The sequence below is a fragment of the Platalea leucorodia genome (genome assembly GCF_965183815.1).
Source record: "Platalea leucorodia genome assembly, chromosome: 2".
NCBI classification, from domain to species: Eukaryota; Metazoa; Chordata; class Aves; order Pelecaniformes; family Threskiornithidae; genus Platalea; species Platalea leucorodia.
The window spans coordinates 823,137-838,461 of NC_138824.1; the positions used below are offsets into that span (position 1 = coordinate 823,137).

At 45.0% G+C, this 15,325-nt stretch overlaps 1 protein-coding gene across 4 annotated transcripts in view; it reads left to right on the forward strand.

The window, feature by feature from the left end:
- Positions 1-15,325, forward strand: part of NUP98 (nucleoporin 98 and 96 precursor) — a 39,784-nt gene that overhangs the window by 4,134 nt on the left and 20,325 nt on the right. For 3 of the 4 annotated variants that reach the window (XM_082303728.1, XM_082303731.1, XM_082303729.1), the window contains 13 exons: positions 446-547; positions 789-962; positions 1,676-1,815; positions 2,909-3,016; positions 3,664-3,847; positions 5,403-5,566; positions 6,342-6,479; positions 7,071-7,209; positions 8,925-9,017; positions 9,443-9,583; positions 12,076-12,209; positions 12,631-12,818; positions 14,015-14,131. In XM_082303728.1, coding sequence (XP_082159854.1) covers positions 446-547; positions 789-962; positions 1,676-1,815; positions 2,909-3,016; positions 3,664-3,847; positions 5,403-5,566; positions 6,342-6,479; positions 7,071-7,209; positions 8,925-9,017; positions 9,443-9,583; positions 12,076-12,209; positions 12,631-12,818; positions 14,015-14,131 — 1,822 coding nt within the window. The remainder of the gene's footprint in view (positions 1-445; positions 548-788; positions 963-1,675; positions 1,816-2,908; positions 3,017-3,663; positions 3,848-5,402; positions 5,567-6,341; positions 6,480-7,070; positions 7,210-8,924; positions 9,018-9,442; positions 9,584-12,075; positions 12,210-12,630; positions 12,819-14,014; positions 14,132-15,325) is intronic. The other variant, XM_082303730.1, reaches the window with a different exon arrangement.

Sequence of the window (15,325 nt, forward strand, 5' to 3'; positions counted from 1 at the left end):
GAAGACTTGGAGGGGAAAAGTGTGTAATCTGAGGGGTGTCCTCTGGAGATACACCTTGTAAATACCACAGTCGGTGAGTTTTGAGCCATTAAAGCAGACTACAAACTGCTGCGCATGCCCTGTTCGTTAGGAAGAAAACGCAATAATTCTGTTTCTATTGCTCCTAAACCAAGGTATGCGAAGAGCAACTTCCAGGCGCCGTAAAAAGCGGTAGAGCCCTTGCAGAGGAGTGTCTTTATGTTCTGTCGAAGCGGTCGACTCAAATATTGTAGCCTTCTGCTTCAGCAGCTCTGTACAAGTATTAATTGTGCACTTGCACATCCCAGACGCTGATGTATAGGTAGTCACGTGCAAACTTTAGAAAGTGGAAAAGGCAGCGACAGCGTTTTGTTCCTAGTACACGTGTAGAATATGGTTTCATTTAAACTACAATGCTGATTTTCAGATGCTGGCTTTGGTACTACAAGTGGAGGAGCGTTCGGAACATCAGCCTTTGGGTCGAACAATAACACCGGAGGCCTCTTCGGGAGTACACAGACAAAACCAGGTATTGCTGTGCTATGCCTGTAGTGCAGAACGCAGTCCTGAAAGAGGGATATTAAAAAAGGGTGAGGGAGGAAAAGAAAAAAAGAAAGGAAAAAAAACACACAACAAACCCAAGCAACCATCAACAAAAGCAACAACAAAAACCAAACAAGCAACCCTCCCACTCCCCCACCCCGAAATGAACCAAAGAAACCCAAGCAGTTGATGATTGCAAATTATTAACAGTCTGTTTCTGTCTTTAGGAGGATTATTTGGTTCGACTACATTTAATCAGCCAGCCACCTCCTCCACAAGCACTGGCTTTGGGTTTGGAACATCAACTGGGACGTCAAATAGCCTGTTTGGAACTACCAGCACCGGCCTCTTCTCATCCCAGAATAATGCCTTTGCGCAGAATAAGCCTGCTGGGTTTGGAAGTGAGTAAAACTGCTGCATCTCTCTTGGGCGCTGCTGATTTTCTTGGATTGAAGAGCAGAGAACGCTGGGTGTACCTGTGGGTCTGGTACAGGCGTTCATGGCGGGGTTTGGTGGTTTTTGTCCCTGAAGGACACAGTGAGGTTATTGTGGTCCGCAGCAGCCAAGAGTGAGCCTGATATGCTACAAAATCCGTAGCTGCGATTCTAGCCGTGAGTTTTAAAATAAGTTGAAAAAGGTGGTCAGCTGGCATTTTCTATTCTGAAATACCTTTGGGTGCTGCTTGATTTTAGCTTTTTATTCTGCTGTTGTAGAGCAGTTATAGTTGCTTTTGCTTCTGGCACTGGAACGCTTGAAATGCCTCTTGAACTCTACTGTAATTCCCCAAAGCAAAAGCAACTGCTTGCAGACCCTTCTGAGAAGAAACCTCCCTGATACCTTTATATACGTGGTTTTCTTAGCGTTGTCAGGAGTAGAATGAAGCTGGCTGCTGTGGTTATTGTAGTGTTTCCTGGGGTGATGAGTTGGGGGCAGTCTGCTGCTGCAGAATATTGCCTTAGCAGACTATAGGTTTCCAGCACTGCTGTAATTTTTTTTTTCCTAGCAGTTTCTTCCATTTCCAAACTATTGTGTAATTTGAATAAAATATTTGGGTTTCAGTTTTAAAATTCAGGTTTGTTTTAGTACTGATCTTTCTTTTATTTTTTTTTTTAAGACTTTGGAACTAGTACCAGCAGTGGAGGTCTCTTTGGAACCACTAACACTACTTCCAATCCTTTTGGGAGTACATCTGGCTCTCTTTTTGGCCCAACTAGTTTTACCGCTGCTCCAACTGGCACGACTATTAAGTTTAATGTAAGTCCTGGTTTTCCTTCTTAATCAAGCCTGTTTACTGTGGGAAGCATTACATTTTGCAGTTACTGTCTTAGTCACTGAGCTGAAATTTAAAAATGAGTCGTTCGTATGCAAGTATGCAGTGATTTGAAAGCATCCCCTTTAGTGGAATTGTTGCAGTGGAAATAGGATGTATAATTAACTCCAAAGAGCTAGACTACTTTTTATTCTGAATTTGACAAACTCCTCACACACCGTGGAGTAAGGCCCTGTCTAGACTTGCTGGGTTTACAGCTGTGTTAAAGCTGCAGAGGTAAACCAGCGCTTAAAATTGAGCCTTCTTGGGAAGGCGGGAAGTGGCACAGAGTTCAGGGTGATCAGCGCTAAATGCTCGCAGCGGTGGGGGTTAGAGACATCTGGGAATGGGGCACAATAAATCCAGTTCTCTTATAAGTCAGCGTGGCTTTGGGAACGTAATCTGAAATGCGAAGTCTGATCCCCTGTGTTTTCTGGATGAGTTCCCTTTAAGAAAGGGTTGAATAACGTCTTGAAAGTTCTGTGGCAGTTGAAAATGGAGGGTGGCTCGGAAAGGAAGCCATCCTGGAAATGGGGTAACTGATGTCTGCTGGAAAGAGGCATTCTTTTCCCAAAAACTTGTCCGTGCAAATCTCGGCCCTCTTCCTTCCTCGACCGAGCTGATTGAACAGGCCGAGGCACTGTTATTTCTGGATGTAGACAGAACAGTGAGCGACCTGGGCAGTCTGAGTGGCGTTGATGTACACTTTCATAGTGCAATTAAAAAATAATGGGGGATAACGAAATCCACGAATAGGGGATTTGTATCACAAATTTTGGTAAACCGCTTCTAAAGTGAAACTGGAAAATGAATTGCGCTGTGTTGTTTTGAGTGCTACTGGGGTAAATTCCACTATTGATTGCTGCCGAGCATGCCTCATCACGGGGTGAGGCCCCAGCTGTACAGATAACAGCAATACGCTGCTTCAGGTCCTGTGCTAAAGTTAGGTTTTAACAGCATCTGCCGAGAGAGTGTGAACTGTATTCATGGAAATGTGTCCAGATTTTAAACGTGATATCTTGACCTCTTCTCTTGCAGCCACCAACCGGTACAGATACTATGGTAAAATCTGGAGTTAGTACTAACATCAACACCAAGCACCAATGTATTACTGCTATGAAAGAGTATGAAAGCAAATCTCTCGAGGTCAGTCGATGAGTGTTGAAGCACGCTTGTCTTGGTTGGCTGTTCCTTAGTGCTGGCTTAGTAGACCTTTTCTTGAGTCTAATAAGTATAGTCTGTGCTCATTAATATCAGTACAACCTTCAATATCTGCATTGCTCACAGAAGAGAGGTATCAAGTAAAACTCTTCGTGCATCGCCATATTAATTGCGTTTGTTTTTAAATGCTTGACGCTGCCATTTTTGAAGAGCTGAAATTCCATCTCGTCATATACCAGAAGGGCGAGAGATCCTGTTGGGAGCAATCCTGCACTGTTGAGATAATGGCAGAATCTCGGGCAAAACTCAGAGTTGTTTAATATAAACAAGCGTTCCCAAGGATTTGAATTGAAGCCTTTCCGTTCAAGTTGACTTATTTGATACTTCAAAACAGGTCTTATACTCAAAAGATGTGAAAAAGCTCTGGGAAGTAAAACTGAAGCCCAAACGTGAATCTAAGTTTAGGTCTTGTTTATGGTGGTGGTGTTTTTAAAAATGTGGGTGTTAACAGCTTTTCTTGATACCCTCATCCTGGAGCGGGCTTGAAGGCTGTGTAAGCATGCTAATGGCACTGTTCTAACCCTAACCCGTGTAAAAAGAACGTGTAAAGAGAACTGGTTTTTCTTTGCTAGGAACTCCGTTTAGAAGACTACCAGGCAAACAGGAAAGGGCCCTCAAATCCTGTAGGAGCAGGAGCAGCTGCAGGCTTGTTTGGGTCTTCTACTGCTACATCAAGTACAGCTACGGGACTTTTTGGCTCTTCTACTACTAACACAGGCTTTTCGTACGGACAGAATAAAACTGCTTTTGGAACCAGTAAGTACTACCTGTCACTGGCATTACTGTGGCCAGACACACAAATACTCTGTTAAGCTATTTAAAATTCTGCAACGCAAAAAGACGAGGAAATACTGGTGCAAGCTCAGAATTTTCCTAGTTGTGCTATCAACTTTCAGTAATCAGGTTCTTTGCCATAAAAATCTCTCCAATTCAAACAATTCATGAGAGCATCTGGCTTTACAAGCAAGTCAGCTAGTTCCCATGGGCGGGTAAAACCACTGGGATGTTGCTAATGATCGGTAGGGTGATGGCGTGAGTTGGTTAACGGTGAAGTCAAGATTCTACTTCTGCTAAGGAGCAAGTGTTAAACTCCCTGGAAATGGACAAGTTAATGTATAGTAGCCTAACTAGACTGTGCCAGGAGCTTTTCTCCACTGTAGAGCGGGGTTAGGATGTGGACCTGTTAGAGGTTGTGCCATCCCAGTGTCACGCTGTTCATTTTGGCATTCTTGGTCAAGAAGTAAAAGCTAGGTATGAAGTAACTAAGTAACATAAGTGCTTGCATGTTTGGCAGTTGCAGGTCAGTTGGGCTAGCCAGTTAGTGGACGTTTCTGAATTTAGCATAAAACAAATGGTGCTGAAAAGTTCAAACACAAATTCTATTTTTATTCATTTGTGCCGCAAACCTAAACATAGGTAGATATTTGTGCTTGTGGAATCAGACTGTAAACAGAAGATCAAAATCCTGTGGTCTGTAGAAACGGATTATCTGCTGTAGGAAAGGCTCTACTGTCTTGGGTTAGAATTGTGTCTGCCCTTAATGACGGATGCTGCTGGGCTTAATCCCTGGGCCTGCTTGAGGCCCGTGTGGGTTGAGCCGAGCTGCTGTCCTGGAGAAAGATCAGCGTACAGGTGGCCACGTTCCTCTGCATCCCGTGAAGGTGTGGTTCATCACAGTACAGGGACTGCCCCACCTGACAGCCCCGCGGGGCTTCACGTATTTCTCGTGCAGTCAGCTCCGAAGAAAGCGCCTCGTTCCGCAGAGATCGCGGCGGCAGTTGTGAGAAGGAGCAAAAGCTCTTGTCTGTCCGACTTTGCCACATCGCATGTGAACAGCCCTTTTCCTTTGGGGAGAAAAAGGGAGAAGGTGCTTGACGTTCAGGTAGAAGTTTCTGTAGCAGTGGTTGTGTGGGTTGGAGAACAGAACCCCGGTGCGTGGGGCGCCGGCTGCCTGCCCGCCTCTTGCCCAGCGAGCTCTTTTCAGGCACTCATGGTACGGCTTTCTTTGTACAGTGGAGAACAAACTGACCCTGTCAAAGCTGGTCAGATCTATCTGTGAGGTAAACTTGCTGGTAGTTCTTGGGTGCTACGCTCACACTGGCTTTAGGACAGGGAGAACCTGGTGAAATATCTGATACGAACTACTTCCATCTGGACGCAGATGCCGTGCTGTGTTGATGACGCCGGCTGTTTCGCTGTTCCACTGAACCAAAGCCTCTTTTTTTTCCCTGTTTGAATGTGCTGAGTGTGGGAACGTAGTGGGTTCGGATAAATACTTGAGGGGTTTTTAACCGATGTGTTTGTGTTGTAGGTATGACTGGCTTTGGAACAGGAACAACAGGGGGTCTTTTTGGTCAGCAATCTCAAACTACAAGTCTGTTTAACAAACCCTTTGGTCAAGCCACAACAACGCAGAACACTGGCTTTTCTCTTGGCAATACCAGCACTCTGGGGCAGCCGAACACGAACACAATGGTGAGAAAATTGTTTGAACCCTTAAAGGTGTAAGTGTGGTATAGCTACTCCAGCTAGACAGAGGAGGCTGCGATACCGTGCTCCAGATCTTCCTCAAGTTGTAGTACAGCTTTATAAACCTAGGGTGCAAAGCTTTGAACACGCTGTCTGAGCTAGCGGCTTCCTGCCAACCACAACTTTTCATTCATGATAATTGAACAGCAATACAGCTTTTAACAATAACTTTTCCCATTCCCTCCTTTAAGGAGCCTGCTCTGTCAATTCAAGTATTTCCGATCACGTTCACACAGATAATATAATTCCATTGTTGACATTCTGTGGGAATTCATTAACAATTCTGTACTTTCTGCTGACTGATGAGCAGCATTCATGGGCTCTTTTGATAGAAAGATGCTACGTAGCTGTAACTTGTTGCATAGCTGGGGCTTTGGCTCCAGATATACTATATTCTTTCTGAATACGTTGTGACTTCTCCCAGAAAACATGGTGAAGTGTTTCTTTTCCATCTCCCTCACTCAAAGTGGTGAGGAAATTCCAAAATCCTTTTAAGCTTGGAGCATAAATTATTTAATTTTTCTTTTTAATTTCCTTTTTGTAACTAATTTCTTGGAGAATGACTGAGCTTCTGAAAGACTTTTCACCCATCGTCTTCCCCCAGAAAGAGGGCAATGTTGTAGCATCATTTTATTAATGGCCGTTGTGTGTCGATGCTGTTCTCAGCAGTGCTAGCCTTGGAAAGCGTTGCAGCGTTGTCTTACCCTGGCTCCTGTTTCAGGGTCTCTTTGGGGTAACCCAGCCCTCACAGCCCGGAGGCCTTTTTGGAACAGCTGCCAATACAAATGCTGGTACTGGATTTGGAACCGGAACTGGTCTTTTTGGACAAAATAACACAGGATTTGGTGTTGGCGGTTCGGTATGTTGGTACCTTAATAATAAAAAAAATAAAAGGAATAAAATAAAAGGAAAATAAAAACAGATGGCTGAGAGTCCTGTTACCTGGGTGTTGACCTCCATGAATGTAGCATTGTCTTAAGAGTTAAGATGCCTAAGACGCAAAAATAGCGTAGTTTTGTGTAAACTGAAGGATACAATATAATAGAAGTAGTGTTGCAGAAATAATTTTTTTAACAAGCAATGTCTTGAGTGATAGAAGACAGCAAGAGAGGCGGAACATCTCACTGTCTGCACATTGCTAGGGATGCCTCAGCGTAGTGTTGAAAATACAGGGGTTTAAATTGTGATGATGACTTAACCGAAAATGAACTTCGTTCTCGGTACTTGGTCATTTTGGTTTTAATGACGGGAAAATACTCGTTTCCAGAAGGTGCTTGCCACGTACTAGCGCCTGTGGCTCGCAAATAATGCGCCACTATTGGGAGTCTGGGTTGTGTGGTCTAAGCTGTGCCTGGCGTTAGTTCTGCTTTCTTGCCTGCAGTGAGAGACTAATGCAGTTCTTTTAATGTCAGTCTGTCGGGTTTCCAAATTCATGCTTTCTTCCTTTCAGACCCTGTTTGGTAACAAGCCTGCTGGATTTGGAACCACCACGACCAGCGCTCCCTCGTTTGGTACAACCACTGGCAGCGGGCTCTTTGGTAACAAACCAACCCTGACTTTAGGAACCAATACAAACAGTTGCAATTTTGGTACATATAAAAAAAAAAAAGTGGGATTTCAATCACTTAAAAGTATACTGCATATACCACACACCTGGCTGCTGAATATCGCATGCTAAATGGTTATGAATGTTAAAATTCTCAGGTAAGCCATGCTTCTGGTGCATGTCGCTGCAGGGAAACAGCTTGGCTGCTGTTCTGTACCTTTCCTCTTGGTGGTACTCCCTGACTCGAGAAGGTGGATAGTTAAGTAAAAGTACCACTCTTTCAGTGAGTGCTTAAGAAAAGGTGTAACCTGTAATTGAAAACTCGTGAAGTCAAAGAATTCCTGCAACACAGAGGTTTGTGAAGGGGCTGTAAATGCACTGTGGTTGCAAAGGAGTGCTGAAGGAAATGGGGTAAAACCAGGGATATCTGGAACTTGATGGCAGGGATAAGGAGATCTTGCACTGGAGGGAGGGTAAAATGAAGCAGTTCCAGTTTAGCTGGTAGCTGTTGTCTTTCATGGTGTGAAGGATCAAAGTCCTGGAGAACTGGGTCTCGTGTCAATGCTGGCCGCTGGCACTAACGTTAGAGAGCTGGTGCTGAATGAGCGCGCAGTCAAGCAGGAGAAACGTGTGGTGATAGTTCGAGTCAATGACAGTCTTCCTTCAGGGGACTTCTGTTGAAATCCGTTTGGGGTTTTTTTTCCTTGACTCCGAGAGCCACAAAATCGCGTTCCTGAAATTGAGCAGAAGTGGGTTTAGAGCCTAACATCTGTCCTTTTTTTAAATTTTGTTTTAATATTGGCAATAAAGTCTAAAATGCAATTAGCCGGCCATAGCAGCCTGCCAGACTAAGACAAAGGGAGGGAGCTGTCAAGGTTTTAGGCTGCCAGAGCAGCGCCTTAGCAAGCACGGTTTCCCTGTGGTGGCCAGCCTCGGGCAAACCGTTATCAGACGACTGGTGAAAGTTGCTTCCAAGGCCCTTGTTGCACTGTTCTCCAAGTTCTTCGTAGCCACGTTAGTTAGTGCGCTGACACTGTCTGGTAGCAAACAGTGCTGATTGTAGTATGTGTTTTTAATTTGCCAGCATTACTTGCGGTGGTACAGTTGATAGGAAAAATGGAGTTTGGTTCTAAGGTGTTTCTGATGTCGATCCGTGACTGCAGTTTTCTGGTTTAATTCTGTCTTTGCATACTAACCAACTATGGGATGGCTTCACAATCTTCAGTTTAAGAGCTAATCTGTCTAATGTTAGATTTGAATTGTACTTAGTTACAGTTAGAGATGTGTCTTTGAACTGTGTGCTTGTACGAATCTGAGTTGTTACCTGCTTTGTCAGTAAGAATCGGAGAAGTACGTGTGTGGTATAAACAGTATAAAATGGGATTTGGTCCTTCCAGGCAGTTGAAGAAACTTAATACATTTTATTCTGTTGCCAGTTATGTTATCATTGTGTCTGTCCTGGCTTTCAGTAAAACCTTGAAGTTTGTAACAAATTGAAAAGCTTAAGACGGCAAAACAGTATTTTCCTGTACTGATGTTTTCGGTATTGTGTTCATAACTCAAATACCTTTTTTACCACTGAAGTCCCTTCTTGCTGCTTGTCAGTTTAACTTGCACTGTTGGAAATAGTCCGTGAAATTTGACCTTAACTGTGGCAGTGCTGCCTTTGAGCCGGTGATGCTTATTAAATTAAACATATGTTTTTAATTTCACTTCTAATAGTGTTAGATTAACGAGTTACTGGTTCTGTTCTTGAAGGTTTTGGCGCCAACACTGCTGGAAACAGTTTGTTTGGGAATAAGCCTGCAACTGGGACTCTGGGAACTGGGCTTGGAACAGGGTTTGGAACAGGTAAACAGTTTACCAGCTTGTTTCATGTCAGCCTACGCCTAGTCCTCAAACTTCAGTGATTATATAGCCTTGGTACTGCGTGCTAACTCTAATGTAGTAAAGGCTGTAGATGTTCTAGCTTGAAGCCACGAATCGCAGTCTCAAATCGGAACCAAGCATAGCTTGCTAACGCGGTGCTAAGTAACCTTTTAGAAATTGTAGGCAGCGTTGCTTACAGCGGCGGCTAATGGCTCAGAAAACTGGTGGCCTCCTCTGTGTTTGAAGTCTCTGGTCTGATCACGTGAGTCTTGAGTGTCTGTAGCATTCATGGACGCGTTGAATGTTTCTTGCAATTTAATAAATAATTGATTCTTTGCTGTGGGGTAAATTGGCTTGTAAGTTTGTCACAGTCTTGTAGTAAATGACAGTCATCTCTCCTGCCACAGCTCTTGGAGCAGGACAGACTTCTTTATTTGGAAACACCCAGCCTAAACTTGGTGGCACACTGGGAACAGGAGCGTTTGGAGCACCAGGATTCAATACATCAACAGCTACTCTGGGCTTCGGAGCCCCTCAGCCTGCTGTAGGTAAGTGCACATTAACCCCAGTTTAACTGCTGCTTTCTCCCTTGTTTCAGAAGTGCCTGAGCATAGGAGCACATCCCACCCAAATGCTTTTAGGGGGGAAAAATGTTTGAGCGTCTGTTTGAGGCCACTTCTGTTTCTGGTAGCAATGGAGACTGTGTTAATGACATCTTTTTGTGGTGATTTACATATATTTACATATATTTTTTTTAAAGTAATTCAGAGTTACTTAACATTACTGATAATTGCAGCTATTTTAGAGCTTTGTCTTCAAGATTACTAACACTTCCAATCACTGACTTTGGGGCAGCAACGGTAGGTGCTTACAAAAAAAACATAAGGGAATCGTAGCGTTAGCTTCTTCAGTAATTTCAGGTAGGAGAGCTGGAGGTACTTAATTAGCAGGTATGCTGTGTCACTGGTGAAAGGAATGGTCTTTAGCTTCAGGCACTCGTGCTGGCATTTTGTAAGTTGAAATGTCTCCCACTTCCAGCAGCGTTCACCTTGTTTGGCAGATCTGAGCACTTTATGTGAACAGCGTATGTGTCTGAGGCTCTCGCCCCCTGAGGCTGTGGTTTTAGGAAAATGATTTTAAACTTGGGGCGGGGGGACAACGACACACACATGGCACACGACGCTGTGTGTGAAGACGGGCCCAAGAAAGATGGTTGACCTTCAGAGGTTGCCTCCTGCAAGCTCAGGAGACATCCATCCCAACGAGCAGGAAGTCAGGCAAAATGACAGAAGGCCTGTGTGGGTGAATGAGGAGCTCCTGGCAAAGCTCAAACGCAAAAAGGAAGCGTACAGGAGGTGGAAGCAGGGACAGGTAGCCTGGGAAGAGCACAGAGACACTGTCCGAGCGGGCAGGGAGGGATTTAGGAAAGCCAAAGCCCAAGTGGAACTGAATCTGGCCAGGGATGTCAAAGGCAACAAGGAGGGCTGCTATAAGTGTATGGGTGACGGAAGGAAGAGGGGGGGCTGACTGGCCTGAGGATCGTGCTGCCCTCCAGAGGGACCTGGGTGGGCTGGAGAAGTGGGCCAGCAGGAACCTGAAGAAGCCCAACAAGTGCCAAGTCCTGCCCCGGGGAGGAACAAGCCCAGGCACCAGCACGGGCTGGGGCCACCCGCCTGGAAAGCAGAAGGTCCTGGTGGGCACCAAGCTGGCCACGAGCAGAGGTGGCCAAGGGGCTGCGTGGGGAGGAGCGTGGCCAGCAGGTCGAGGGAGGGGACCCTCACCTGAGAGGGCTGGGGCTGTTCAGCCTGCAGACGAGACGGCCCCGGGGGTCTCAGCCCTGGACAGCAACGCCTGCGGGGAGGCTGCCAGGAGGGCGGGGGCCAGGCTCTTCCCAGCGGTGCCCAGTGCCAGGCCCGCAGGCCACGGGCACACACGGGAACACAGGAGGGTCCCTCTGAACATCGGGAGCGCTTTTCACTGTGAGGGTGCCCGAGCCCTGGCACAGGTTGCCCTGCTTGAGCAGGGGGCTAGGAAAAAGGTGACCCTCAGAGGTGCCTCCAGCCGCACTGCTCTGTGCACACCCCTCAAAGTCACTGCAGGTACTAGTTATGACAGGCCAAATGTGGTTGAGGGGAGCTACGTTCTCATCGTGATGAAATACTCTCTCATCAGTGTGTTGCAGTCAGATTTGATATATTTCTGTCTTGCTTTCATCATAGTTCTGTATTTTTTTATACTCGGACCTCCCCTGATGTAACCCTACAGATGAGCCAAGTATTCTCTTTTGTAGGCAGCAGCTGCAGTGGGGCGGCGTAGGGACAGGTCTCGCTGGTGAACATCTGCTCAGTTAAAGCAGCTTTTGGTCTGGGAGGAACCACTTGTCTCAAAGTCTCCTCTTGACTTCCCTGCAGACTCTGTCTGACAGAAGCTCTTGTTTCCCAGAGTGGTTTTGTTCTTCTTGGGAATGCACAGATTCAGTCTGGTTTTCTTGGAATTAGAATTAAACTGCTTCAGGTTTCTCAAAATGCTTGTTAGTGTGAACATTATAGTATTTTAATGGGAATTAAAATTAGATGCTAGAAGATGGAGAGACAAATTAAGATGCCATTGTTGCAGAGAGGACTCTAGACCTGTAAGCTTGATTGCTGTAGCAACAATATCAAAGCTTGGCATCACAGATTTTTTTTTTTTTTTTTTTTTTTTCTTCCTTAAAAGATGTTTTAGAAGTCAAACGTTTTAGTTAAAGGTTTTGGCAGGCCAGGCTCAATCTGCTGATGTGTAGGTCTCCGTGCCTTCATCTTTTCGCAGCTAAAAACTTTTGGAATGTGGTTGCAAATTCTAATGAAGGCATAGAATCTGATTTCTTCCTTCAGACTGCAGCAGAAATGGTGACTGAAGAGCAGGGGAAAGAACTGCTAAAGTTTGTTTAGCAATTTGAATTCCTATGAGGAGACCCTCTGATTGGAAGGATATCTTTTCTACCTGTGTTGGTTCTATTAGTAAAACTGTTAAATGCTAAAAAACGGTGTTCTTTTTATAGCACTGACAGACCCAAATGCATCAGCTGCCCAGCAAGCCGTCCTTCAGCAGCATCTCAATAGCTTGACTTACTCACCCTTTGGAGACTCTCCGCTCTTCAGAAACCCCATGTCAGACCCCAAGAAGAAAGAGGAGGTAAGTGTGTGTAAACATGAAACTCACTTTCTGGGTAAGATTTGAAATGACTTTTACTTGTGTTTTGTGCTCGCTGTCTTCACTGAAGTACGCAGTGAGCAGCAAAATAAGTTGCCACCTGTATGCTCCTACTGGTGCGGTGGCTTTTTGTGCTCTCCAGGACGCAAACTGCTCATACTGTGGCTTTGTTTGCTGCTTTTGACTGCATCAGAGCCTTAGCTTTGGAGGTCTTGTTATGCTGACTGCTGCTAATTGAGAATAAAGATGGCTAATGGTGCTTGGAATATTCTTAGTGTTTACCTTGAGCTTTGCTTATGGCAGTCTCTTGCCCTGTTGGTTTGTTTTAAAAGGCAACAAAACAAATACTTTTCAGAAGAGAGAAGTGGTATGAAAATTCCAGTTCTACATCTTTTTGTTGCAGAGGCTGAAACCAACTAACCCAGCAGCTCAGAAGGCCTTAACGACACCCACCCACTACAAACTGACTCCGCGTCCAGCGACCAGGGTGCGACCCAAAGCTTTGCAGTCGGCCGGCTCTGCTAAGTCTCATCTCTTCGATGGTCTTGATGATGACGAGCCATCCCTATCCAATGGCGCATTCATGCCAAAGTTAGTTTTTCTTTTGTGTATGTTGGAGGGAGGAGGTGGTGCAAGAATCTTCTGATCAGATTCAGTAAACTCCTGGATAGTGCCCTGAATTCCATGACTGTTTTGTGACCTGTTGAAATATGAATAGCAATAACATTTTCTGTAAAACTTGAGTAGAACTGTTTTCTGTAGAGGAGAGAAAAAATGGTCGGCTTAAACTGTTAAGGCCAAATAAGCTGTAAAATGAGGTCATCCTGTGATCGGAGCGAAGCTCCTATAAAGTCACTTAGGCATGTTACAAGGAAAGCTTGTATGGTGTAATACTTCCTGCTTCTGAAATACAAGTGTCATTAGGTTTGCTAATGCAGGCAGTATGAAGCTGGTTTTCTGACATTTTCATAGCCCGGCACTGGATCTGCTGCAGATACGCAGATGTTTCTGTGAGAAATGAATACTGATGCTGTGGATCTACCCTACTGAAGCTTTTGGGTTCAGTCTTCAAGAGCAGTGGCAATCAGATTGAAAAGGGGCTTGGAAAGCTTTGGAGTTTAGTTAAAAACAAACAATAAAAAACTTTGGAGAAAGATGCATCAGTCATTGAAGGTCCCTCTAAGCACAGGGTTCTTAAAAACATTTTGTAACTTTGGTGAACTTGGTTTGTCTTTAATTTAGCCTGAACCATCTGTTCGCTTCCCAGGGAGAGAGCAGAGTATGGAGTTACTCAGTGTTCTATTGAAAAACACCAGATGAACAAAAGATCAGAACACAGGGGTACTTAGACTTTGTTGAGTGTCATTGGCATGGATGTTCGGTGATCTTCAGGTCGCAGGCAATGAACCCTAGCCTGGCCGTTGATTTGCTTCTAGAGTGACCCTGCAGCGAAGAACCTGCACCTGTGGGCCGGACTTTCTGTGCCGGGTTCTGTGCTTCTGCTGGAAGAAAAGCTCTGTTCTGTAAAACAGATAATGCTGTGGTTTACTGGACTTGGGTTTTGAAGCTTTCGGTGACTTGTGCTTTTTACACTTACTCATAAACCAAGGCCTTGAATGAAAGTCCAAAAGGAGATTTTACAGAAGACTTCATATGTCCTGAGTGTGGGATCAGGTCTTACATAGCTAGTTCCTGGTCCCTGGAACACAGGAATTAAGCATGAAATATATATTTATGCAGTGGACATATCCAAATTTCTCTTTGGTGGTGGTTTTTTTTTTTTTTAGGAAGAGCATCAAAAAGTTGGTTTTGAAGAATCTCAACAGTAGCAGTCTGTTCTCGCCTGTCAATCGTGAAAACGAAGACCTGGCTTCTCCATCAGAGTATCCAGAGAATGGAGATCGGTATGTTGATTCATCATGCGGGTGTTTATACTTGCAAGAAATGCAAACAGGTTATGCCTGTCTCTAAATGATTATTGACAGAATAGGTAGTTATTTTCAGGGATGTCGTCTTAGCTGTCCATTGGAAGCAAGGTGACCTGTTGTGAGATTAATTTCCTCTTAAACTGACCGTATGTTCTTCCTGTGCGGTCACATACCCGTTCATTCTATCCAGAATGGGGCGTTCAAAGCGGAGTGACTGACTTTGTGGATATGTCTCTCTTCGTTCCCTGTAGCGAGAAACTAGGCCGTTTCTGGAGGGAGGTGACAAACCTGACCCTGAGGCAAGCAGCACCCCTCCTTCTGCTTAGTACTCCTCTGTGATGCGGGAATTGCAAGGAAGCTCCACTGATCCTAATGTCTCATAATAGTAATGTATTTTCTACATATCCAAATGAGGAATCTCTAAGGCCCTCCCCCCCCAGAAGCCTGAATACCCACCTCCTCTAAAGATCTGCAGCCACATTTCAGATGAACTCCTTGGGGGTTTTTGGTGGTTTTTTGTTTTGTTCTTTTTAATCAGAGGCTGGAAAAATCCCTGACCAGCTCAACGTTTTGATTTTATTTAAAGCTGCTAGAATCAAGAACTGATTGTGGAAGTGGGGGAAACCTTGTTTCTAATCACCTTAGTCCTGACCTGGGCAGTTCCTAACGGGGCTGAGGGATTCGTTAGCTGTGTTGCCAGCAGCCAGGTACACAGGCGGCTCTGAGCTGGTGTTGTGGAGTGACTGTCACAATAGCATTCCCAAGTTTGATTGGATCATGGTGCCTGCAAGACTTAATCATGCCATTTTTCTAAAACAGCGTGTATTTTGGGTGCAAAAGTCTATAAGCCTGGTTCACAAATCACTGAATCTTTCAGAGGGGAAGTGACCTTGGGAGGTCTCTGTTCCTCAAGCAGCCTCAACACTGAAATTCAGACCTGGTTGTTGTGGACTTTGTCCAGCTGGGTGTCTCAGACCTCCATGGACAGAGATTCCGCAGCCTCTCCGGGTCCCTGTTCTGATGTTTGTCCTCATTGATTTCCCTGTTGTAATTTGCCTGTTGTTTCTCATCCTTCTGCCATGCGCATCTGTGGAGAGCCTGAATTTTGTCTTGGCCGTTGGAAGGCTGCTATTACACGCCCCCCTTGCAAGCCTTTTCTCCCGACTGAGC